The sequence below is a fragment of the Dama dama genome, chromosome 29, assembly GCF_033118175.1.
Source record: "Dama dama isolate Ldn47 chromosome 29, ASM3311817v1, whole genome shotgun sequence".
Taxonomy (NCBI): domain Eukaryota; kingdom Metazoa; phylum Chordata; class Mammalia; order Artiodactyla; family Cervidae; genus Dama; species Dama dama.
Genome location: NC_083709.1, coordinates 68135977 through 68163714, shown reverse-complemented (window position 1 = coordinate 68163714; position 27738 = coordinate 68135977). Strand labels below are relative to the sequence as shown.

General features: G+C 41.2%; 1 protein-coding gene across 1 annotated transcript in view; it reads right to left on the bottom strand.

Moving 5' to 3' along the window:
* FRMPD1 (FERM and PDZ domain containing 1) overlaps nt 1-27738 on the bottom strand; it is a 156027-nt gene that overhangs the window by 19167 nt on the left and 109122 nt on the right. The window contains exons 3-8 of the mRNA XM_061132341.1: nt 26327-26431; nt 12850-13007; nt 11907-12009; nt 8225-8270; nt 4761-4868; nt 1631-1726 (exon numbers count right to left, since the gene is read on the bottom strand). Of these exons, the coding sequence (XP_060988324.1) occupies nt 1631-1726; nt 4761-4868; nt 8225-8270; nt 11907-12009; nt 12850-13007; nt 26327-26427 (612 nt within the window). The 5' untranslated portion in view covers nt 26428-26431. The remainder of the gene's footprint in view (nt 1-1630; nt 1727-4760; nt 4869-8224; nt 8271-11906; nt 12010-12849; nt 13008-26326; nt 26432-27738) is intronic.

Below are 27738 nucleotides of genomic sequence, written 5' to 3'. Positions count from 1 at the left end.
GTGTGTGAGAGTTGGACCATAAAGAAAGCTGAGCGCCAAAGAATTGATGCCTTTGAACTGTGGTGTTAGAGAAGACTCTTGAGAGTCCCTTGGACTGCAAGGAGATCCAACCAGTCAATCCTAAAGGAAATCAGTCCTGAATATTCATCAGAAGGACTGATGCTGAAGCTGAAACTCCAATGCTTTGGCCACCTGATGTGAAGAGTTGACTCATTTGAAAAGACCCTGATGCTGGGAAAGAATGAGGGCAGGAGGAGAAGGGAATGACAGAGCATGAGATGGTTGGATGGCATCACTGACGCAATGGACGTGGAGTTTGAGCAAGCTCCGGGAGTTGGTGATGGACAGGAAAGCCTGGCGTGCTGCAGTCCATGGGGTTGCAAACTGTCAGACACGACTGAGCGACTGAACAACAATAGGAATTGCCATAGGAAGGTGTCAGGGGAACACTGGTGGTATGCGTGCATTATGTTTGCATGTGTGCACACGAGTGTGTGTGCAGTGTGTGTGTGTGTGTGTGCATCTTGTTCAGTACCTAGAGGTGTACTCACCCACCTGAACCTGCTCTTCCTCTAATAACAGAGGAGCTGGGCTCAGCGTTGGCTCCCACACGGTTTCTAACGTTTGAACAACTCCTTTGTCTGTTTCTCCCCTGAAGCCTGCCTCTAACACTATTTGCTCCCTTGTTGAAAAACTATAGTGCTATCCCTTATCGTCTATGGATAAAATCCCAGTTCCACTGCCTGCCATTCAAGGCCATCCCTGCAGCCCGTCTGCACCCTCTCCCACTCTTCCTACAAGGAAACGGTCTCTGCTCCAGTCCCATGGGATGGTTTACCACCTCCCAGGCAATGCCTGTCTTACTGGCTCTCTGCCTTGTTCATGGGACTTCTTCAGCCTGACGGAAATCCCCTGACCCCTCTACAGCTGTGCCCCCACCTGGCCTTGATGAATTCTTAGTCAACCTTCAAAGCCCAGCTCAGGTCCAGCTTCTCGGCAAAGCCTTCTCTGACATCCCGACGGGAGGACACAGAGTGCTCCTTCTCTTGTGTGCGAAGCACGCCCCTCGGGCCTCTCTTTACAGCCCTTCCTTCATCCTGCCCTGGACTGTTAGGAGCTCCTTGGAGGTCCATTTTCCCTCAACTAGACTGCAAGCTAGGGGGACAGAGACCACTTTCTACCTCTCTCTGTAGCACCTGCCTCAGAGTGTCTCCTTTGGGGGAACCTAATTAAATCTAATTCAAACTGACTTCCATCCAGAACAGAATTCCCAGGGGCCTGGACCTGCCCTGATACTTTGCCTGGGTTTTTAGTGACTCTGGCCTTTCAGGAAGCAGGTGGAGCCCCATTCAAGAGGCAGGAAATCCCAGTGGTTAATGGGGAAGGCTAATGAGTTGTACTGGGTACATCATCTCTCTGGACCCTGATTCCCTCCCCTGCAAGAGGGTGATTAAAATACCAGCTTGCTGGGTGTTTGTGCAATGAACTGAGATGACACAGTGCTTGGCCAACTGCAGGTGCTCAGACCATGGGATTGTGAGATCGCCGAGGCAGCTGCCGGCAAGATGCCCGGGGTTCCTGGGAGCCAGCAAATTCTCACCAGAAAGAGATTCAAGTTTACTCGGAATACCTTCACAGTCGTGTGTGCCTCAAACTTGAAAGCTTTGGTCTGTCCATTCTCCAGGTACAACTTGAGCACGTTGGGCATACACAGCAGAGAATTACCCTGGAAAACACAAGAGCAGTGTCAAAACTCTCCCTTCCTGTTCCTGGGTGTGACAGAGCCTGTTTCCCTGGCCCTGCCTTGGTGTGGAGAGCAGGATTCTCCCCAACCTCCTCACCACATTGTAGGTTGACTCTTGACATTCGGAGATTTCTGCAAGGGATGAGGCCTATGCCACACAGATACAGGATTTGTTCCAGGGCCAGCCACAAGAACTGTTTGACAGGAGGGAGGAAGGTGAAGAGTGAGCCCTGCCACTCTTCGGGCATGCTGATGGCATTGTGTGGGCATGTACGATACCATCTGCTGACACGTCACTGCTCGTTGCATCTACAGCAAATCAAGTGACAAGTATGCCCACTGCCCCAAATGGGCCTTTCTGAGATTCTCGCACTGTGCCTTGTAGGCTTGGGTGAAGTGGGGGGGTAGGAAGCTCCCTGAGAGTCCCCTCAACATTTCCCTGCTGCGTTCTCTGTAGTCAAGCATCACCAAAGGGCAGAGGGCTGCTTTCCACCTCTTGTTCTTGTTCCATTGTTCAGCTGTGTCTGACTCTTTGTGACCCCGTGGACTGCAGCACACCAGGCTCCCCTGTCCTTCACCGTTTCCCAGAATTTGCTCAAACTCATGTCCATTGAATTGGTGATGCCATCCGACCATCTCATCCCCTGTCACCTCCTTCTCCTCCTGCCCTCGATCTTTCCCAGCATCAGGGTATTTTCCAGTGAGTCAGCTCTTCACACCAAGTGGCCTCTACTCATCCCAACTATCACTCTGGATTCATGGGATCCCTTGAGGGGTTCTGCCACTCTTGGAGGGCTTTTAGGGAGGAAAGCCCGGGACTGGTCTGTGTTTGGTGACCCCAGGCCAGCCAGAAGTCCTGAGGCAGAGCAGGGCAAAGGGAATCATTCCCTTTGGGTTTGGAGAAACCCTTAGGGCTGGCTCTCATAAAAAGTGACTTCTGAGTATTGAGCTGTAGACAAAGAAGTGGCTGGTGCCCTCGAGAACCTGTAAGAGATTCTAGAGTCTCCAGGATTTGAGCTACAGCTGCCCCCAGCTCTCATCTCTGGAAGCCCACCTAGGTTAGAAGCTTATCACCTTTTTTCAGAAAACTGACAGTCTTTTTCAGTTAAGAATTTTGTATCTTCTAAACATAAGGGCATTTGTATCTTTTAAGCAAGACACATTCATCACTCTATATAACTTTTTTTTTTTGAAAGCCAGAGTACTTTTTTGGAAGAAAAGGAGTGTGTTCATACCCAGGGCCAGTTCACACGCAATCAGGGACGCGGGATTCTAAACCCTTCACTCTGCTCCCGTCTCCTGACTCTGGTTTTAGGCGTTTAGAAATCTTAATCTTTGGATTTTCCAAGTATGACTGCTTTCCTTGATACTTTATTATTTGTGATTTACAAAAAAATCCATTCATAACATCCCCACATAACTATTTACTTTTCTCTAAGGCTTCTTCCAATTTTTATCTATACCTGTAAATAGCTTTCAGAGAACTGCACTAATAGATTATGCACAATTCTATGTGCATTTTTACTCAACGCATATATACTTCTTCATGTGAGTTTAATGTTTATAATTTTAATGGACTTATAAATATTCTATTGAGTCGAAACATCAGAATTTCTTTAACCATTTCTCTGCCTAAGCATTTAACATTTTCTCAAAAATTTCTGTGATATATATATATATATATATGTATAGGTACAAAAGATGTCTTTAAATACATGGATTTTTGCATTTAAATTATTTTATAGAATTAAATTAATAAGAATGTGATCCTTGGGCCATTTTTATGGCATTCATTAACTTTTTTTCTACTCCTAAAGATTAAATCAATTTGCAAAGCCACCAATTAGTACATGAATGCAGCTACTTTCTCAGTATCAGGGCTTATATTTTCCTTTTTTGTGCTAATTTACTAATTATAAAGTGGCAGTTCTTAATATTTTCCTTTGCATTTCTTTAATGGCTAGCAAATTTAAGAATATTTGAAGTGTTGGTTCCCTTAAGTCAGGCAGAGAAAGTGTATGATATCACTTATATGTAGAATCTAAAAAGTAAAACAAACTAGTGAATATAACAAAAAGAGACAGACTCACAGAAATAGAGAATAAACTACAGGTTACCAATAGGGTGAAGGAAGAGGGGAGGGGCAAGGTAGGGGTCGGGCATTAAGAGGTGCAAACTATTGTATATAAAATAAATAAGCTACAGATATATTGTATAGGACAGGGAATATAGCTAATATTTTATAGTAACTATAAATGCAGTATATAACCTTTAACAATTGTTAGTCACAATGCTGAAACCTGAAACTTATATATCAACTATACCTCAATGATTTAAAAAAAAAAAAAACCAAACATAGCTTTTTATTTCAGATTCTTCTAGGGTCAGTCTTGTCTTCTGAACCCCCATATTCAATCACATCAATCCTGGGTATTCCATATCAAAAAGGACTAGACAGCATATTATAGTGGAAAACCGAAAAACTAAAGTCACATAGGCCTGTTCTCCTGTATTTCCTAGCTGTATGATCTCAGAAGTTAATTCTCTTGACCTCTTTAAGCTTCTGTTTCTTCTTTGTTAAAATACCTCCCCTTGCAGGGTATGGTGATGATGAAGGACTATGTCCCCAAGATGTTTTGATTCACGTATTAGAGATTCAGTAGATGATAGGGTCTTTTAGAAAAGCAACCCCTGCCACCGTCTCTACTATCAATGTATCACCTTCAGAGGGGGTACTAAGTCAGCAGATTCGGAATGAGAAGCGAATAACCGGAACATGTTGAAATCTCAAGCCAGAAGAACGGAGTCTCAGAAAGACACAGGGGTACCCAGTGCGTCTCTCCCTGTCCATGGTGAGCAGGCCCCTTACTGAGGGAGCACAGAGCCTCCGGCGAGCCCACGACACTCCCGCTTTGTCCCCTCTGGGCTGTGGATTCCAGCATCCCCAGCAGACAGCGCCAGGAGGCAGCCCGCCTGCTTCGTGAGCAGTCGTTTCCACCCCCGACCAGGGCCGCACCTGGCTGTGTCCGCTGACGAGCACCTCCTCCGCAAAGTGCACCTTCACGGGGTTGGTCTTCAGCCGGGCTCGCTTCTCTTCTGTCAGGAAGGAGGACTTGGGGACTCCCTGCCAAACATGAACAGGACGCACTCTAGAACAGGACTTTCAGAAAGGCCATGTACATCTTCTCATTTCTTAAAAACAAAAGCAAAAGCTCTGACAGCTGCTGAGAACTCAATTAAAACCACAGTGAAGGATGCTATCCAATTAAAGATCTGTTTTCATAAAATTTAGAGATCTCAACCACATATGTCTTGTGTTTCTGAGAAAAGCTAAAGCTTTAACACATTGGCCCAAGGCTGTGGTATGATGAAGACAAAGAGAACTGGCCTGTGAACAAAGAGACCTGAATTCTAACCCAACTGCGGCTACTCAACAGTTCTGAGAACGACCTCAAACACAAATTATTATGGAAGAAAACCAGTTGTGTGTGTGTGTGTGTACATTTCCCTCTTTGGCCTTCAGTCTTCTTTCCTGCACAATAAGGGAGTTAGACCAGGGGGTAAAAACAGCATAATGCTAATGAGCATGGGTTCCAGAGTCTTAACTACCTGGAAAAAGCCCAGCTCTACCGATTTCTGAATGTGAGACCTTGGGTGTGTGAGGTCATCATGTCCTCATCCGTAAAAGGGAGATGACCAATATATGTACCTTGTAGGATTTTCTTTTGGCACAAATTAAATAAAACATTAAATACTAGCATTCATATTATAATAAATGATTTAAAATAAGGTAATGCTTATTATATTGATAAATAATTAATAGAAATACAGATAGAGACAATTAAACCAAAATATATTTTGATCATAAAATTCTATGTTCTAGAGAAGCAGTCATTAATATTCCAACTTTGGATATTATAATTCCTAATCAATTTCAAATCATTTGAGGATTCTAAGAATCCACTCAGACAAACATGAGCATTCTTGTTGAAGTAAAATATATATGAGCATTTGTCTTATGATCCTATCACTTCCAAAGAGAGGCCTGAGTGAGCTAGACAATTTTCAGGGCATTTCTCAGGGCCTCTGGGACCATCAGCTGGGCTGGTATCAGCTTTCCCTGCAGGACCTCCAAAGTACAGTATTCACACTTCTCTCTTCTGGGGAACCTCATAGGACTCTCAGGAATGGTACTGGATCATGCTAATTTTCCTCTCTTTATACTTTTTATTTTTTAAAAGGAGGCAGCTATATGCTGTTTCCCTCTCTCCTTACTTAACAAGTGTTACCTTTTGCTTTCATTTCTTGGAAAAGAACTACCTAATTAAAATTCAAATATTCTCCATTGAGATGATAATCAGCTAGATGAAAAGAATCTCTCAACACCTGCATGACTATTTATAGCAATTAGCTTTCAGTATACTGCTTTTTCTGTATTGGTTTCACATTATTCCATAGATAAATTCTTCTATTTAGAATAGAAGAATCTCCATTTATGTGTGTGTAAAACACTTGGTCTGTCATATTTATGGCAAACTTCCTAGTTCTATTTAGGTGAGTTTTTTTCCTGTTCTATTTCTAAGAAACAAACAAAAAAGATAACACTTGCTAAATAAGGAGAAGAGACAACAATTTCTTTGCACAAAATCAAACAGCTGTCTGTTCTACTGTACTTCCTCCCGCTCCCTATGTGCTTAGGAATTCCTTCTGCAACTTATGACCAGATAGATGCCCATCCATATTGTTGACATTTCTATGATTTGTTTTCTATACTTAAATTTTTAACACCAAATGGTGTGGGATTAGACTTATTTTTTCCAAATACCTAAAGAAATGTCCCAGTACAATATCTTGAATGATCATCTTTCCTCCCATTGATTTGGACTGCCACATTTATCATATACCAAATTCTTATACTAGTATCTATTCTTGGACTTTCTATTTGATTAGATTGATATAACCAACATTTCATCAATATCATACTGTTTTAATTATTGCAGCTATATTAGTTTTAAAATCTTGTACCTCAAGGCCATCCTCATTATTCTTTTCAAAAAAAAGATTTTCTTGATAAGTCTCACCTTGACATACATTGTCAAAATCCAAATAAAATTCCCACAGGGGGTTTGAATTTGCTTTAAGCATATACATTAATATGAGAAAATCTGATGTATTAATAGTCTTCCTATCAAGGAATATAACATATATCTCCTCTTTTATTAAAGAAAACATTTTATTTCCTTCAGTATTACTCTAGTTTCCTTCACATAAGGCCCACATAGTTCTCTTCCTTCAAGTTCTTCAATTTTTTTACTTTTTCCTGTAAAGAACTTGCCCTTGGATTTATCAGCTTTTTAATTTTTCTGTTTTCCAAACCATCATTTAGATTTAAATTTTTATCATTTTCTTTAATCAGCTTTATGCTTATTTCATTGGTCTTTCTTTATGCCTCCGGCACTGAGTATTTTCCTGACCTGTTTTCTTTTTTCTTGTTAAATAATGAAATCACTTTTAAGGTTACAAATCTTACTCTGAGTATAGCTCAACTATATATAATATGTTCTAAGAAGTAGAGCTCTAAATTTTAATTATTTTCTAGCTAGTCTATAATGATAATTTTTAATTTTCCATTTGATTCCATCTTTACTTAGGAAATTGCAATTTTATTCCAAACAACTGGGTGGTGTTAAGTTTTTGATAGTTATCAATTTGTGCTTTATTGTATTCTATAGAAGACACTTATACAATTGCTTATTTGAGAAATTTAGCTTTTGGGGTAGCCCAATATGGGATCAATTAGATTAGATTATTAAATGCATTATTAAAATTCTATGCCCCTATTTATATTTTTTTGTCCATTAGTGACCAAAGGCTAAGAAGGATGCACTAAAGTCTCAGAATAAGAATTTTCTGTCAACCTCTCCTCCTTGGTAATGTTCCCTTACAAGTTGACGATGCACTTTTTCCTCCACTACACAGAAGGCTCTTAGACGTGTGGTGGTTTAGGATCGCTCTTGCTGCCCTGTGCAGCATCTGGGCCTTGTCCTGGGCCTTGCCTTGTGGCTGACAGAACACGTTCCCATCCAGCAGCTCACTGGGTCCTCATAGCACCCATCAGATAGATAAGGCAGTTATTGTCCTCGTCTCTGTTTTACAAAAGTCATAACTGAAACTAAGGGACCTCTCCACAGTGATGCCACTCAGACTTGTCTTGAGACTCTGAGCTTGGTACCCTTGTCACCTGCATAATCACAGGTCTGTCTCCTTCGCTAGACCATGAGCTTTCGAAGCCTGGACCCACATACGAGTTCTCCGTAATACGAGCACGTATGTGGTCTTCAAGCAACAGTGACTGCCTGACAGCTTCTCTGATGCCCTTTGCCTTCCCTGTTTCTTCTCTGAGGGATATTCTGCTGGTGGTACAGGGTCTTGGGGCCAAGAAGGGTGTAACTAACACACAAGACATAGAAAGAGCTTTACCGATGTGCAGCGAACAACCGTGATTGAAAGAGAATCTCCAGCTTCCCTGGAAAAAAAAGAATAAACAAAAAAAGTGTCATTGTCCTGGGTGATACATGAGGGTGCATGTGTGGGGTTGGGGGTGTCAAAGAGACTGGTAGAATTACAAAGCAGCTTCTCTTGCCTCAGCAAAATTGAGAAGGACATCGAGAAAGCAGTGATCTGTGAAGGAACTTAAGTTGTCCCAAATGCCACTGCGACCTTAAGAAAGTCTTCAGATACTTGTCTCTACCATCTTGTCTATACCTACAGCCACTAAATGAAGTCACTTCGCCTTCATTTAGTCTATATGATGGAAGACTCATCTAGTTGCTATGACCACGAGCTAGGTTTATGTCCAAAATATTTTTGAAGAGAAAACAGCAATAACACAGATAACTTGGGTTGCTATTTCAGAAAACTTGGCTAAATATCCATGAAACAGAATAAAAGAATGTGGATAACACTTACCAGATTAAAGCCAATCAGTTTATAGTGTTTGAGCGAACAAAGTCAGTGTAATGAGCACAATCATGTAATCAAATAGTAGACATTTTTGTTTTGTTATAATCTCTTAGGTTCCAAAGGTGATCAAATCAACTAGATAAGCACCAAACTTCAACTTTTTTGAGGATAGAACTGAAAAACTGATTCAAGTTTTTCTTTTCCTTTGTCATTGCTACATAGAAAAGCAGTCTGCAAAACAAATACATTTGATTTCTTGCAATATGAACACTGAGGCCTGTTTCTGCCATGTGTTACTGCCTCAAACAGATAAACTCAACCCAAGGTTTCCAAGGGTCTGGAGACTGCCTCTTCCCCATTTTCTGTAAGAACAGGTCTTTTCCAACAGCAAACCAACGCCCAGGAGCTCTCAAAAGGAGAGTTTGGCCTTGTGGAGAATTGGAGGAATGAGAGGTTTTGCTGGTTTTCTGTTTGCTAGGTTGTTTTCCTTCTGTAAATGGCACTGACCCTGGGACGATGCTGCAAACGTAAGCAGTCCAGGCACTCCCACGCAAGGCCTGTGGCCGAGAGTGCAGGGGCAAGCAAACGTGGGGTCACATCCCTGCTCAGCCGCCTTCGGTGGCTCCTCCTGCCAGGAGGAGAATAAACTGCTGTGTCAGCACCAAGACCCTGCATCATCCCCTGGCCCTCACTGGTCAGAACTTTGTCTCGGCCTCCGGCGCCTTAGACAAACTGAAGCACTCAGCACCCCCAGCCAGGGGCTCCTCCTGATCACTTTGCTCGTCTGCCCCTCACCTCCATCTCTGAGGCACAAATTCTGCCCAGCATTTAAGGTAGCATTTGGCCAGCTGAAATACTTCTGGGCTCTTCCATGTTTTGTCGAACCACAACATCCTCACAAGTTGGAGGAATCTCCAGCGTTTACGACCCCTTCCCCCTGTTTCGCTCTCTGTTTTAAATTAATTAACTAACTCATTTATCATTTCTGGCTATGCTGGATCTTCACCGCTGCACACGGGCTGCTCTAGTTGCGGCGGGAGAGGAATACTCTCCAGCTGCACGCGTGGGCTTCTCACTGCAATGACTGCTCTTGTTGCTGAGAACGGGCTCTAGGCACGCAGGCTTCAGTAGTTGTGGCACAAAGGATCTAGTGCGCAGGCTCAGAGTGGGCTTAGCCACTCTGTGACACACGGGATCTCCCCTGATCAGGCATCAAATTCATGTCCCCTACATCGCAAGGCGGACTTTCAACCACTGGACCAGCAGGGAAGTCCTCCCCGGCTTCTCCGGATGCCCTGTCTACCCTCCATCTCAGTGGGGTTTACATGACTTGTATCTGCACTATGAGCCCAAGTATCGGGGAGTGGAGTCCCTTCCCCAACAGGGTTCCTTGCCCAGTGAACCGACCTGAGTTCAATGTTACCTAAACACCCAAATTCTAGTCTACTGTTTTAGTCAGACTTCGATCTCACTTGGCAGAGATATTAGTGGCACTGAAGATGTGAAACCCATTTGCTGGAATTGAGAAACTCTTTGAGAAAAATCACCCAATAATTGAGAAAGCAAACTTCACAATTTCCATAACCATATTTCATTTTTAAAACTGAAATCATCAAATCCTTTTCCTGGCCGCCTCACCCACTCACCTGAGCCTGGCAATCCTATTTTCTATGCTTGGATGGGATCTCTGTAAATCGTACACTGTGTGTGTTTCTCCACAGTGAGACTTTTGGCTTCCTGAGGGCAGAGACTGCATATCCGCATTTTCACTTTCTTTCTCTGACTTTGCTGTTACTGCCTGTGACTCAGCGTGTGCTGCACATGACAGGCCCTCAGAAAGGAAAACCAGCACTCACCAAAAGGCACAAACTCAAGTACAAACTTGAAGCATCTTCAAGGTGGCTTTGCTCTATTTCTCACTTCCCTTTATTTATACTAAAGTCATTCAAACAGAGTTGGGTGGAAGTTTTAAAAGACAAAGCCTGCATCGACCTGTAGAACGTCTGTCAGGCCTCCTCACTCCTATTACTGATTTCCTCTGTCTTAAAACTTAAGCTGTCAGTGCCGACCACATTCACTTGTTTCATTGAGCACCTGCTCTATGCCTGGTCTCAAGGTGATCACAGCCAAGGCAGAAAGTGAGGCATTCACAAAAATCACCATGACACCAGGTCAAAGGTGGTGGGTACCATATCAATGGAACCACATACATATCAAGCAGGCTACAGCAAGGAGATTTAGGAAGAGATGTTAAAAGTGTTAAAGAACAACAAGTAGATTTAGTATCGATTTAGTCCAATCTTTGCCATATGTTACAATAGCCCTGCACATCCATAAGGGATAAAAGTATTAGTTGCTTAGTCATGTCCGACTCTTTGTGACCCCCACAGACTGTAGCCCATGAGGCTCCTCTGTCCACGGAATTCTCCAAGCAAGAATATTGGAGTGGGGAGCCATTTCCTTCTTCAGGGAGTCTTTAACAACGCTATATTATACATCCTAGGGGTTCATTGGAGGGACTGATGCTGAAACTCCAATACTTTGGCCACCTCATGCAAAGAGTTGAAAAGACCCTGATGCTGGGAGGGATTGGGGCAGAAGGCGACGACAGAGAATAAGATGGCTGGATGGCATCACCGACTCAATGGGCATGAATCTGAGTGAACTCCAGGAGTTGGTGATGGACAGGGAGGCCTGGCGTGCTGTGATTCATGGGGCCGCAAAGAGTCGGACACAACTGAGCGACTGAACTGACTAACTAACTAACTAAGGGGTGAGTGAAGTTGCTCAGTCGTGTCTGACTCTTTGCGACCCCATGGACCATCGCCTACCAGGCTCCTCCGTTCATGGGATTTTCCAGGCAAGAGTACTGGAGTGGGTTGCCATTTCCTTCTCCAACTTAAGGGGTAGGGCCTATGTATTATTCATAATTACATTCCCCGCAGCACCCAGCACAGTGTTTTGGGCCTTGCAGGGGGCTGATGAATGTAGGACCTGTGCCTCCTAATCCCATTTATAGGCAGGTGAAAGGGAGCAGAGAGGAACCGAGATGGAATTCTAAAACAAGGCTATTGTTGCTGCTTTAAAGGAGCCTGGACCTTACTTAAATCACAAAGGATCAGCTATGCCCTCTCTGTCACTCATTCTTGCTCTGTAATAATCTGTGCGACTCTCTGGATGATGGAAGACAATTTAGTACCTCAGAATGTTGACTGCTCCTTCACAGGAAAGGTCTTCGGCAGGCTCGTCATTCATCTGGAGGATCTGATCACCGGGGAAAAGTTTACCGTGAGCAGAGCCCCCTGTTGGAAAGAAAAGAAAATACCTGGTGCTCATGCCAGGAGGGCCCAGACCCAACGTGTCATAGTCACTCAGCTGAATGGCAGCCTGATCCGGTCTCCGGGGCACCGGCTCACCCCCACCCCTAGCCAGACTTGGGCTCACAGGAATCTCAGTTTCCCTGTTTACAAATCTTGGATAATATACCTACCATCCATCACCTTCAAGGGGTGTTAAGAGGCTGTCCAAGGAAAGAGGCCTAGCAGAAGAAATCCCCTGCATCAACAGAGCCAGCCAACAAATCTACTACATTCATCTCTAAAGAAATCTGGTAGGTGTGTGTGTGTAAGTTCAGATTAATAGATTTTAACTGGTCCCAGATCTCACATCAACACATAACTGAAGAATGAAGACAGACTCGAGACATTCCCAGCCTGCTCCTCTTCCCCTGATACAGCCTATATTTTACAGAGACTCAAGTGAAAACAAATCAATAATTTCTATTACTGTCTGACCAGAAACTCTCCCCAGCTCAGAGCATGCAGGGTTCAGAGAGGAGGGCCTGCTGATTCCCAAACTGTCACTGTTTCGGAGACTGGCCAGGGGGCCACAGATGGGCAAAGCCTCAGCCGAGGCCAGCGGACCTGCGATGCAGGTCAGCAAGCGCACGGGGGCTCACCTTCCCTGTGCCATAGGAAGGTGCAAAGCCCCGGACAGAATTGGGTCAAAATGAGATGTGCCCTTTCTAACTTCCTGGGGTAGCATTTTCTGCATTATGTTACAGCACAGAGATACGGGAAGAGAGCCAGGGATAATCCCCCACAAACAGCCCAAGTCTTTCTTGTTTCCCAATCAGCCCCTACCTGCTGTGACGGACACCACCGTGAGGGGAAGGCTCTCGGAAACGTGAAATCCATAGTCCTGGAGGAGGGTGTCTTTGTCTATTTTTACTGTGTGTTTCACAGGGATGACGGTCTGGGTTGGGATCCCGGGGGGCCCGTCAGCTGTGGCAACTTTAGCCCTGGAAGAGAAGGAGTGTGTAAGAGACAGCGAGGGGAATCTAGTGGGTGGCACAAGCCAGGTCAGCCCCAAACACCCTGGAGGAGGAATCTGCAGAGCTGAGTGGACACTAGCTCTTCCCTCGAGAGAGAGACACACACAAACCGCAGTAAATAAAACAGCAGGACACAGCACCATGCTCTGGAAGACGAGTCACAAAGGGCTGTGGGTGTGCAGAGAAGAGGCGGGAAGTGTTAACTCTGGGGGGTAGAGGAGGAGGAAGCAGGCAAGCATTTGCTACCTGGAAGAGATGAGAGATTTCGAGGGTATATCTACCCAGCCCAAATCCTGGCATAAGGAAGATATTCAGTAACTGCTGCTGAGTGGATGGATGCATGGATGGATAGATTGATGGATCCATGGATGGATGGATGGATGGATGGATGGACGGACAGGCAACCCAGGCAGGGGGCACTGCTTCAGCAGAAGTACAAAAGAGGAAAAACACGGACTGTGAATAGGAGCAAGCAGTTGCTCAGTTTGGATGTCTGATGATGACTCATTTTTATAGGTGAATTGTTTCTTTGATGATTTTTTTCTTTTTTTTCCAATATAAAATCCCACAGAGCACAAACTCCCTCTGTATTAATTGTTAAAAATATGTGTGTTTTCAGCATATCTAAAAGCAGATAAGTTGAAAGTTGTATCTTCTATCGCTCAATACCACAAAGTGAATTTATGAGCTATTTTTCATTTGTGGCAAATGGCTTTTGACTTCTAAGGGTCAGTGGTTCTTTCTGAGGAAGATCATATAGTAAGAGATAAGGTGTTCATTGTCATTATACACAACAGAAATGTGGAGGAGTAACAGCTTCCTTGGGGCTCTGCAGTTAAGGTTTTTCATTTATTCTCATCCATTTACCAAACACTGTCAGGAACTCTACCTAATGCAATAGGACCTCACTATCTGAAAAGCACCTCTCTGTCATTTATAATAATCTCAAGTTTCAACAAGGACCAGGAAATATATTTTTTAAAACTGCCTCAAAAAATATGCATGTGACAAGTCCAAAGCACAAAGCCATGTTATGCACATTACCCATAAAGGAGCTCCCTTAGGAACAAAGAAAGGATTTCTCCTAGGCAAGCACATGGGTAGTACTGAGAAGGATTAGAAGCCAGACCTAACAAGAGAGAAGAGACAGAAACCTCTGATAATTTATACTGAATAAAACCATAGGTAGTCCTGATTTAAAAAGAAGAACTTAAAGCTTTGAAAGGGCCTCTCTAAATAAAATAAATAATATAGTACACTGAAAAACAAAAATCAACATTTGTGTTCCTTTGAAAAAGCAACAGGAAGGACACCCTAGACACTACTCCTATTTGAGTGGCAGGAGAAATGCCTGGAATAGTTTTTGGAGAAGGAAAAATGATAAGGGGAATAATAAGCATAGCTTTTTTTTTTTCCTCCAAACAGATGACAATCTACACTGAGAAAATGATCCACAAAAAGAATTGCTAGTACTTAAAAAACAAGTTTAGTGGAGTTGCAGGAAAAATACATAAAACACAGCCACAAAACGCATCCTACAATCCATTAAAGACAGAATAGCTGAAAGTGTATCAGGAGCTAGGTTTTCTTAAAAAGTTGATGTAATAAGAGAAGACACAAGTAATAGTGATGCTGGATTCCTGGATTCCTGGTTGGGAAGATTACAGATTCAAAAATGAACGTAAGTACTGAATGAAAATATAAACTTGATGGAACACTGGTTCAAAATCCTTCCAGATTACAAAAAAAAAAAATCCAACAAATCGATGACAGTAAGAGTACCAGTAACAGCAACAACCATAATCACTCGCAACATCCATTGAGCACTACCTACGTACCAGGCAGTGAGCTAGTCTACTTTCATGCTCCTATCGGAGGGCAGCAATGATCAAAACTGCATGGCATGGTCTTTACCAGTGAAGGTGAATAGAAATTCCAGAAAGTCTTTTAAAATATTATGTGGCTAGCCAGAAATAGTTCAACATGGTGACAAAATCACCACACTGTGGTACTAAGCTTTATACAGAGTATTAAATTTCAAAAAGGTCAAGAGAGAGAATTACAAAAACTGGAAATAAATGTGGACCCTTTGTGCCAGCTCTGGTGAGGAGACACATTTCTAAGGATTGGAGAATTAAAGATAGGCATAAGATATAAGGGGGATGGTTTGAATGTGAAATTTCAATAACCAATACATAAACACAAAGAAATAAAAAATTGGATAACTACAAAGAAAAGCACAAAGAGAAATTTAAGTGAAAAAAAGCTTTTAACTTCTTCTTATACACAAAAATTAACGCAAAACGGATCACAGATCTAAATATGAGAGCTAAAATTATACAACTCTTAGTAGAAAATATAAGAATATACCTTTGTGACTTTGGTGTCATTTTAGATATGACGCTGAAAGCACAAGCAACAAATGAAAACATAAATAAACTGAACTTCATAGTTGAAAATTTTGTACTTCAAAGGACACTACTGAAAAAGTGAAAAGCCAATGCCCAAAATAGGAGAAAATATTTGCAAACCACATATCTAATGGGACTTCCCTGGTAGCTCAGATTATAAAAGAAACTGCCTGGGATGCAGGAGACTTGGCTTCAATCCCTGGGTTGGGAAGATCGGCTAGAGAAGGAAATGACTACCCGCTCCAGTATTCTCACCTGGAGAATTCCATGGGAAGCCTGGCGGGCTACAGCCCACGGGGTTGCAAAGAGTCAGATAAGGACCTGGTACCTAGACTATATAAAGAATTTTTATAATACAGTTAAACAAAAAAGACAAATAACCCAAATAAAAATTGGGTGAAGGATGTGAATAGACATTTCACCAAAGTAAATGGACAGTCAATAAGGATATGAAAAGATCATTAGTGGTTATGGAAATACAAATCAAAACCACAGTGACATACCACTTCACACCCACTAGAATGGCTATAATCAAAAAAATAGATCAAGTGCTGACTAAGATGTGGAGAAAAACGAAACCCTCATATAATCTTGCAATTTCTTAACAGACTAAACACTGAATGACCCAGCAATTCCACTCCTAGGCATACATCCAAGAAAACTGAAAAGCATATGCCCACACAAAATTTGCACGCAAGTGTTCATAACAACATTACTTATAATAGCTCCAAAGTGGAACCTCCAAAGTGGAACAAAGTGGAATCTAACTGTACCTCAACTAATGACAAAAACAATATTCTATAGCAGAGTATTATTCAGAAATACAAAGGAATGAAATACTGATATGTACTATAACATGGATAAACCTTGAACACATCGCACTAAATGAAAGAAGTCAGTCACAAAAGACCACATATTGTATGATTCCATTCATGTGCTATGTCCAGAATAGATAAATCTATAGCGACAGAAAGTAGATTAGTGATAGCCTAGGGCTGGGGAATGAGGGTTTAGAAAGGAAATAGAGAGTGACTGCTAATACATTCAGAGTTTCCTGCTGGGGTGATGAAATTTTCCAAAACTTATTGTTGTGGTGGTCTTACATCCCTGTGAAAACACTAAAAATCAGTGAGCTGTACATTTTAAGTGAGTGAATTGCATGGTATGCAACATATAGATAGAGCTGTTGGAAATAAGTGAATCAACTTGTAAAATCCTGGAGGGAAAAAGCTTACAATAAAAATATATGCAGAATGGACATAAAAACATGCAGTAAATACCCAGACTTCACATCCTCAAAGTAACTGAGTGGAAAACTCGCACATGAAGAAATAAAGCTGGTAAATAACAGAAAATGTACAACTCTGGTGATTAAAGAAGAACAACTGAATGGACTACAGAGAACTATTACATGTCACTAAAGCACCACACAGGAATAAACATAATGAAGTCCAACATGTGTGGGCCCTGGGATTTAAGGGTGACCATATAAATTGGCTGCTTACTCTCTTTGTAAAGTCATCAGGGAAATTATAATATGAATTTAAAACTTGATCATTTTCTTTGACCTTCTGTTACCATTCTGAATAACATTCCTCAAAGTAATATGCATCCCCCCAAAATAAAAATCACTGTCTGCACTAGACTATGAGTTCCTAGAAGACAAACATTCCCTTGTATCATAAAGCCCTAGAACAGAGTATGAGCTCAAAACACCCTGGCAATTGAGTATTCAAAAATAGTTACCATAGCTTTATTTAGAATAGTTGAAAAAATTGAAACCACCCAACAGAGAAGAGATAAATCAAGCATAGTAAGGAATTGCCCCAAGACTCTACAACAATGAAGGACCACAAGCCTGTGAAGCTTAGACATACATGGAAACATAGCTTAGAAAATATTCTTCCACAGCATCTTCTAAACTGCCCAAACGCCCTTGTGTGGATTATTCTGCCCTTACAACTCCCCATCACTGCAGGATAAAAGTTAAACTCCTCAGCCTTATCCTCTTGGTCTTTCGTCTTTAAGTCTCAGGTCCCAGCCAACATTCTCCGCCCACTCTCCTTCCCAGGCCTTCACTCCAGCCTAACCTTACCCGCTGCACCAGTTTTACATCTGGGCTTCAGTTCATGCAGCTGCCTCACAGGAAACTGTAAGGCCAATCAAAATCCAGCTCAAATGCTACCTCTTCCAAAGATCCTCCTCTGATTCCCTAGCTAGACATAAGTTCACTCATCTCTGAGCCCTTCTAGCCTTGAGCACCTCAACTGTCAGTGAGAGCTATTTGATTCCATATATCATCACCCCGCATAGACTGCAAATTCTCAGAATTCAGGAACCATTTTTTATCCACCTCTGTATTTCTCACTGTACCAAGTGAAGAACTTTGCCCATAGAAAGCATCTCTGTTTATTAGGTGAATATATGAGCAAAATACTGAATACAGAGAGTATGATACAAAATAGTACACCTAATATGATTAGTAAAGGTGGAAATGTATATATAACATTAATAAATAGCAGTAAATTTGAATATGACAGACTTCAATGTTTGTCATTTGTCCTGTAAGTTTGCTTAATTTGATATACAGCTCTGCCTTTTGACAATGAGTCCTAATCAGGACCCATCTTCTCCATATCCCAGAGCTCAATGAATGTATCTGGAGAACAGTGATCAGTTGCTCAAGACATACTCCTGGGAGTAATCTTTGACTTTACCCTGCTCTCACCCCTAGTATCCCATCAGTCATGACTTCAAAACTCTCTAAAGATGCCCATTTCTCTCTATCTCCATGACCACCATTCTATTTCAGGAACCTTGTCACCTGTCCTACAGACAGATTTCTCTAAGTGTCTCCTAGCTGGTCTCCCCACTTTTTGTGCTCTATTAAAAAAATATATTTATTTATTTGGCTGTTCCAAGTCTTAGTTGCGGCATGCAGAATCATTTAGTTGTGGCATGCAAACTCTGAATTGCAGCATGTGCGATCTAGTTCCTTGATCGGTGATTGAATCCAGGCCCCCTGAATTGCAAGCATAGGGTCTTAGCCACTAGACCACCAGGGAAGTCCCTCCCCACTTTTCATTCTTGTCTCACCTAAATGATTCTCCATCCAGCAACTAGATTGATATTATATTAATAAATGCAATCCTGCTCATATGTCTGTCCTGACTGAAGGACTTACTCTGAAAACCTTAGTATGGCATAATACAGCCCCTGCTTGCCACTGAAGTCTCTACAACCAAGCCATTCACTCCCTCAATATCTTTGTTCTAGCCAGACAAGTCCCCTTGGAGTTCCTCAAACACACAAGGTCTTCCTTCCGGCTAGAATATCGCCCAGCCCTTGCCACAGCTCTCAAAACACCCTACGTACACTTCACCTGCACAGCTCCTGCTCAATCTTCTGTTTCTGGCAGAAATATCCCTCTCCCTCTGCTGAACCTGTACACAAAGTCTGTACCTCACTTTTTTAAACACACGTCATATTTGTAATGACCCGTGTGAAGTCTCCTGTCCTTTCTAGACAATAGCTCATATAGTACAACTATGTCTTTCTTGCCCCCATGTGCCGAATTCAACGCTAGGCATAGAGTAAGGCTTAATAAATGTTTAGAGGACAAGAGAAAAATACAAACCTTTCCACATGGTTAGAACAGAATTCATATGGATGCTTTTCAAGTGCGTAGTCTATTTATCTGACTTTTCCATTTGGAAGGGTGTGCTCCCCAACAATGGTAGACAAACGAGGCCCCGCTGTGCTGACTAATCTCTGGACAGCGTCAGGAGCTTTGGCCCAGAGTCTGGATTTGACATATTCCCTGAAGGCCACATCTAGGCTTTTGTTTGGAAAGGGATTGCTTAAAAACAGGACGAAGCCATAGTATCTCCTCAAAAAAAATGTTCGACAGGGAACTGAAGGAAATGATCTCTGCAGCAAAATTTCCTCCTCTGAAGAATCTTATAAATATCAAACTAAGCGCTGACAATCCAAAACCCTCTGTCTGCCGCCTTTGTAATGGTTTTAAATCATAAATCTGGGATCATTCCTGTGGTTTTACATCGGAACAGCATAAGACTTGGCGGCACTAATAGAAATCTTGTCAGATAACTGGATTCTAAGGTAGAACTGGAAAAAACATGTTAAATTCATCATGAAAATAGTCTCGGGTAGACTCATTCTATATTTTATGGGTCATAAGTTCATATTGAGCTGATCAATAACACTGAGAAAAAGAGAAAATACCAGATGGAGACAGATTAGGCTTCAAATATTCTCTGGCTTTTTATCTGCTCTCTTGATAGGCTGTGAAATATATTTTGCCTCTATCTTGTAACAACAAAGAATTCACCTCTGACTTCCAGCAGGATGTGGAGAAACTATTTTGAATCTATGTTTAAACACTGTATTATGTTCAGCTTGAGTGATTTTAAAAGTGAACGTCTGGTATAAACTGGATTTTTAATCTAAAGTTTATTCAAAGAAAGAAGAAATAGAAGGAGTGGCCTGTTCCAGAAAGAAATTTATCTTGTAGTCATAATCACGGGACTAGGCTTGTGGCTGTGATAGTTTCTAGAGACCACTGAATGTATATATTGTGTGTACAGTGCTATAGGGCAAAAGCTTACAGCTGAGAGGAGGAGGAAGTATTCCACTGCTACTTTAAAAAGGAGTTCAGAAGACAAGGGTGACCCCACGGATGCAGCACAGGAACTTTCTAACCTGTTCTCTTAAAATCTTTCCCTTTTGTCCATGGTCAATAGCAATAAAAAACGTACCTGAAATGGTCTTTCTACACCACTAGGAGTATTAGAAAGGTAAAAAATACCATTCCTATAACTAGTAAACAGACGATGGTTATAATGAACAAGAGCAAATTTAGAAGGAGGGAAAAACCAATAGCCAAGACTTCTGACACAAAGATGCCATGATGCACGTGTGCACATTTGTGAATACATATGCCTGTGTGTATATGTGTGAGTGTGTGCATATGTGTATTCATTAAACACACATGTGCGCACATTAGATTAATACTAACACACACTGATATTAAGATTAAATATAAACTGAAAGAAATCTTTCTAAGCCTTGAGGTTTAGAAAACCGAGCACCAAGAAGAAAGCATGAAATTCATCAAACGCCTTAGATTGTTTTAAGTCTTGATCTATAAAACCAACATTTCTAGATTACACATATGAGAATCCAGTCATTCTTACACAAAATTGTTTTAATAATACAATAAAATTATTCTAAAGTTCACATGGAAAAGGCAGATAAGAATATAAAATGGCAAATGAAGAGAATAAAAGTCTAGTTTAACAGACAATAAATATAAATAGTTTTAATACAGGTGTGTGAAAGAAGGCGGTTAGATCAATTAAACAGAATAGCTAGCCTAGGAAGAGATACAAGTTTTCGCCCACAGACACAGGAATTTCATATATGATAAAATGAGACCATAAGTCAGTGAAGGAAAGGTTACTCACAGTTAATGGTGATGCAAACACTACTTATTTTGGAAAAAACCAAGCTAGATCTTTATTTCACAGTCTATACTAAAATAAACACCAAAGTAAAAACTTAAATATAAAATATCTTAAACTATCAAATTGAAAATTAATTAATTAATTATTGGATAAGGATTTTCTAAGCTTTGAAACAATCAAAGAAATCATCAAGAGATTATCATTTAACTATATAAAAATCAAAAATTGTAGGAGACCAAAAAAAGGTATAATTAAGCAAAAAAAGTATTCTATAACATGTCCTTCTCATCTCATTTTATCACCCCCCCTAGTTATAAGAAGCAGTAAAGATGACAATTTAGTTCAAAGCAAAATGGTTAAAAATTAGTTTATAACGCAATGTCACTATGTTACAGCTTTTATTAAGTGGTTTGTATTACACTATTTTTACAGAAATTCAAAACATGTCACAGAGACTATTTGGGGGGGTTAGCTATTTCTAAAAGAGCACTGATACTGTAAATGTTATTTTTATATTGGAATGTAAAATTAAGTGGTAAAATAGCAGTCATCTTAATAACATCTGAGTAATTTTGCATTTCTACAATTATTGGTATCACTAAGCTTGCATGCACACATAGACATTCAAACTGAGTGCCACTATCTGAATTTGACTAGGGACTGTCCACTAATTTAAAATTGAAGAAATCAAAGTAACTTTGGAAGTTGACACTCTTCCCCAGAAAAAAACCCATTTTAAGATGCCTTATAAAGCTCTAACATTACCCAGGTTCATAAAAATTATCAATTTGTTTAATAATATTTGGAAATGGAAATTGTTATTTTTGACTAATTTCTTCCTAGACAGTTCAATTAGTGTTGGAGATAAAACTTAACTTTATGGGGAAAAAATGGCAATTATAATTAAGTAAGTACATCCAGCTGAAATGAGTAGAAGCTTTTAAAGGTCTGAAAAGATAGCAAGATTGTTAAAAGATGGATGTAAACGTATGACTGAGATTAATTTCTGTTTCCTTTTCTCTGGACTATAAAAAACACTTCAATCTATTTTTTTCATTTCTTGACCTGGCTATCAGGAAATGCAGAGCCAGTGTTAATACTCAAATGCTAAATCCTACTTCTAATTGGCTTGCAATCTATCTACAGAATTTCCAGTCTTTATTTAAAAGTTTTTATGTGTTCTAAAACTGTTAATCATCAAAAATTCCATTTGGAAGAAGAAACAATGCAAAATTTAGATATATTTTAAATAAATAAAAATAAGTAATATAGTCCCTGACTGTGAAAGCCCTTAATCAATAAACATTTATTGAATATCTACTACATGCTATGTATGCATTCTTCTAGGGCTGAAGATACTTTTTAGATAAGACAGTTATGGTCTTTGGTCTTATATGTGGCAGGAGGGTTGGGGGAGAAGAGTCATATATTAAACAGGTGGGGGGTTAGGCAAAGAACAAGTAAACAAATGGATATATTGTTATAAAGTGTGGCAAGGAAGTGGGAGGAACAAGATGAAGACATGAACCCAGGAACAGATTGTAAAGGGGCTTGTAGGCTATGGGATGATGGCAGGCGGCCACTGAAAGGTTTGGGATGGGGAGGAGCCAGGAGCGAGCCTGGGGGACAGGAGCAGCGTGTATTTTGAAAAGCTCACTATGGCTTCAGGGTGGAGAAGAGAAGGAGTGAGTGACTATGGCAATGCCCTCCGGGGACAGAGAGCTGGACAGAGTGGAGATAGGTTTGAGGATGAACTGACAGAAGTTGCTAATGGGCTAGATACAGGGTACAAGAGAGAGGAAAATTCAGCATGACTCACAGGTCTCTCGGTTAAGCAATTCTGTGGAAGGTGGTACCATTTACTCTACTCCAGGAAAACAAATCATGCTTTTCAATTCTTGACCATTTTCAACTAATCTAAAGACAGAAGGACCCAGCTTGAATTAAGGTTGCAGGATTAGAGATGAGAAACAATTTCAATAAGACTACATGTGATTTATCCTAGAAACACAGAAATAATGCCTTCCATGGACACGTCCAGGAATCATTCCCTCTTTTTCTTCTCTCTCTAAAGCACTTGGAAAACAAACTTCCTACTAAATTCATGGGGAGATGCTCAACATCATGAGCTATCAGGAAAATACAGATCAAAACCATAATGAGATACCACTTCACACCCACTAGGATGTTTATAATAAAAAACAGCAGATAATAAGTGTTGCCAAAGGTGTGCAGACATTGGAAACCTCATATCCTGCTGGTGGAAGTGCTTTGGAAAACAGCCTGGCAGTTCCTCCAAAGGTTCAACATCAAGCTGCTATATGACCCAGCTATTCTAATCCAAGTATAAACCCAAGAGAAATGAAAACATCTGTTCAAATAAAAAATGTTTATAGCAGCATTATTCACAATAGCTCCCAAGTGGAAACAACTCAAGTGCACATTAACTGATGGACAAAGAAAATATACCATAATAGAATATTATTTGGCAATAAAAAGGAATGCAAGTGCTATTTAAAACAGTCAAGATATGGAAGCAACCTAAATGTTCATTAACAGAGGAATGGATAAAGGAGAGGCAGTACATATTTACAATCAAATATTACTCAGCCATCAAAAAGAATGAAATAATGTCATTTGCAGCAATATGGATGTGGACCTTAAAATTGTCATGAGAAAAGACCCTGATGATGGGAAAGTTTGAAGGCAGGAGAAGGGGGCGACAGAGGACAAGCTGGTTAGATGGCATCACGGACTCAATGGACATGAGTTTGAGCAAGCTCCAGGAGACAGTGAAGGACAGGGAGGCCATGGGGTCACAGAGTTGGTTACAACTGAGCAAATGAACAACAACAAGAATTGTCATACTGAGTGAAGCAAGTTAGACAGAGAAGTAGAAACAGCATGTGACATCCTTTATATGAGGAATCTAAAAAAACATGATACAAATGAACTTATTTATAAAACATAAAAAGACGCACAGACTTAAGAGAATGAACTTCCGGTTGCAGCGGCAGTGGGGAGGGGAGGATGGGGGAACAGATAGTTAGGGCATTTGGGATGGACAGGTACACACTGCTATATTTAAGATGGATAACTAACAAGGACCAAGGACCTACTGTGTAGGACAGGGAACTCTACTCAACGCTATGGGGCAGCCTAGGTGGGAAGGGTTTTGGGGGAGAATGGATACATGTATGTATATGTATGGCTGAGTTGCTTCGCTATCCATCTGACACTACTAAAACATTGTTAATCCACTATACTCCAATACAAAATAAAAAGGTTTTAAATAAAAGGAATGCATGCTGAGGCATATTAGAACATGGATGAACCTCAAACACATTACACTAAGTGAAAGAAGGCAGTCACAAAGACAATATATTGTATGATTCTATTCACAGGAAATATCCAGGACAGACAAATCTATAGAAACAGAAAGTAGATGAGTGGTTGTCTAGAGCTGGGGGAGGGGCAAATAGGGAATGACTGTTAATGGGTATGGGGTTTCTTTTGGGGTTTCTTTTGAGGGTATCAAAAGTATTCTAAAATTAGACTGTGGTGATTGTTGCAAAATTCTATATATACACTGAATATATACTGTATATACACTAAATAAATCTGCACATTTTTAAATGGGTAAATATTATGTTATGTGAAACACATCTCAAAATAAATGAGAAAAAAAATTTTTCTAGATGTTGCCCTTTATTTACATTCTGTGAGAGAAACTAGATATTAGAGAGTTACATGGTCAAATATTCAGGCAAGGTCAAGTCAAAGTTACACAAGTCTTTTTCTGCAGGACTTCTCAGAGCCTTTAATGTGCCAAAACGCACTATGAATTACCAAGAGTGGGTGGGTAGGAATTAGATATAGGTTGCATCGCTTCCTAAACATATTTGGCCATGGAATGTTTTTTAGTAGAGAACATCACACACAACTAGGTTTTGCAGAACCCACTTCAGAAAACAATGTACCTAGGAGTTTTCCCATTCATTCACCAAGCACTACCTGACTCCTTGCAATCTCCTGGAACTCAGTCTGGGCTATGAGGTGAGGCTGATACTTTCCCTGCCCTTCACTGAGCTTGTATAGAAGCTCAGAAGAAACAAAAGGGATGTGCTCAAGTTTAAGCTGAACACACCTGGAGAAGCACAATGCGGATGCTACAAACCAAATACTGTGGGACCCCTTGGGAGAGATTGATTCTGGCTGTGGACTGTGGAGCACTTCATGGAAGACCCAGCATTTCAGCCAGACCCTGAACTGTGAGTGGGGTCTAGACACATGAAAATGGGAGGAAGAGATGTGGCACAGGAACCCAGGTCTAGGTGGTGGAAGGGGAGGCTGGGTGCTTGGGTAGGGGAACAGCGAGTAGGTCATTTCAGCTGGTGGATGATGTGAACGAAGCAGAGGCATAAGACAAACAGCTGTAATGGATTGTGGGTCGATCGTAGGGAGCCTTGAACATCTAACCAAACATGTTTGAACCCATCCTACAGAAGATGACGACCCAGCAATCATTTCAGAGCAGAGCGGGTGGGACGGCTGTAAACGAGATACTCCTGAACCTCAGGTTTTCGTCTGTCCTCCCAACCTTATCCTATTGCAGTGTGTGAGGACCCGAGCACGTGGACACAGGGAAGCGCAGCTCTGAGCAAGTGTACCGCTTGGCAACAGGACAGCTGTTCCCAGTTCCTTTGGAAGAATATGTGTATCAGAAACACCTGACACATGATATTTCATCTCCATGTCAGGGCCAGACAGGAAGTCTGAGATGGAAAATGAGCGCTTTGAAACAGAACATATTTTAAGTTCTCTTGTAGCAGTCAAATCAGATCTGTATTTGATTTCATTTCATTTTGTTTAGAATGAAATAGGGACTGCAAGGAAGGAACAGCTGCTGGAAACAAAGACGGGGAAAGAGTATAAACAGCAGATTGCCTGATATCAAGTACTAAGACAAGGGGTGTGTGTGCGACAGACAGAAGCAGTGAACATGTGTGAGTGTGTGTTCAAAACTCTGTGTGTGAGTGTGTGTTTCAGAGCGTATAGGCACATGGGTGCAAGTATGTGGGTGCGAGTGTGCATACGTCTGTCTGTGTGTGAATGTGTGTCCCTATAAATGTGGGCATGAGTTTGGGGTGAGGGACTCTATGTCTCTGAGTGCCTGCTGAAGGATGCAGAGGGGAGGAACTGGAAAGGGACCAAGAGAAAGGCACTCCAGCAAAACTGCTGACCCATTTACACTTCTCCCGTCACAGGATGTAAGAACAAAGCAAGCCGGAGACAGTGATCCCCAGGCGCTGCCAAGACTGCAAAACCTCCTCCCGCGGGAACACTGAACCCTCCCAGACAGAAATCTCCGCCAGCCCAGGAGCCTTACCGGGCCGAGCTGTCCCGGGAGCGCCGGAGCCATCTTGCCACCATTTGTTCTATTCTCTGGGCTTTCCGTGTCTGGAATAAGCTGGCCTCCAGCTCTTCCATTTACCTAAAAAGAAGAAGAGTTTTCTTAAGAAGCTAACCAAAATGCTTGGAAGAGGATTCTTAACAGATCACCGTGATGCTTCCTATATTTGCCAATTTTAAGACATGCTGATCAAATAACCAGGGCTTTCTTTGTATCTGAAATGAACACACAGAGGGGCTCAGTGTCCACAGAGTGAAGAACTTCAGCAGCCCCCTGCCCTGAAGAGCCCACAGCCCTGTAATGCAGTCTTGTGATAAAGCCAAAGAGATCGCCTTCATTTCTTCAGTGGTTAAAGATAAGGCCTGGGAAATGTAAGCAAGCCTTCTCAGACTGTGACTGTGACCCACTGTCAGAGACATACCTTCCGTCTGACCTGCCCTCCCACCTCAGCTCTGCATCCCTAGACCGCACCACTTGCTTCTGACCGCATCAGGAACTACGTGGAGATGGAAGCATTTTAATCACGTTGTGCCCACTCGTCTGAGGGCTGTTTTTTGTTTTTTTATATTTTTTTGCTTAGCATTTTATATCTAACTTTTGAATAGGCAATTCTGAATTTGTATAATTCAAACTCAAGATTTAAAAAAAGAAACAGATATACAGTTACTGTGTTGTGCACTTAAAATTTTGTTAAGAGGGTAGATCTCCTGTTAAGTGTGTTCTTACCATAAAAATTAAAAAAGATATACAGTGAAAGGTATCCCCTCTCCTCTTCCCTAAGCCCATCCACTCAGTTCCCATACTGATACATAATCACTGCTTTCCCACTTGAGATATATGTCTTTCCAGAGTTTCTGTATGCCTGTACAAGCAAATACAAATATAGATTTCAGGTATCCTCTTCTTAACACAAAGGATAGTACACCACACACATTGTTTTGCACCAAGCTTTCTTCCTCAGTATCTTTTCACATTAATACAAAGAATGCCTCCTCATTCCTTTTGACAGCCTCTGAGTATTACACTGTATGAATGTACTATAATTTAAGAAGTAGTCTTCCCTTGATAGACATTTGGGTTATTGCCAATCTCTCTGTTGTAAGTAATATTGCAATGAGTTATGTTGTACAAGTATCATTTCTGTACATATGCAACTATATATTTGGTTTTGAATTGCGAGGTCAAAATTTACATGCATTTGTGCTTTGGTAGATATTATCAAGTTACCAAGAAAAACAGCATATATGCTTGAAATTAAAGTTTCCTAAAACAATATATAATTTTCTATTTTACTTCTTAAAATACTGTCTCAACTCATCAAGTTAATTTCATAATCCAATAAATACCCACACAAAATAATATATGACACTGGGAAATAACCATGGATA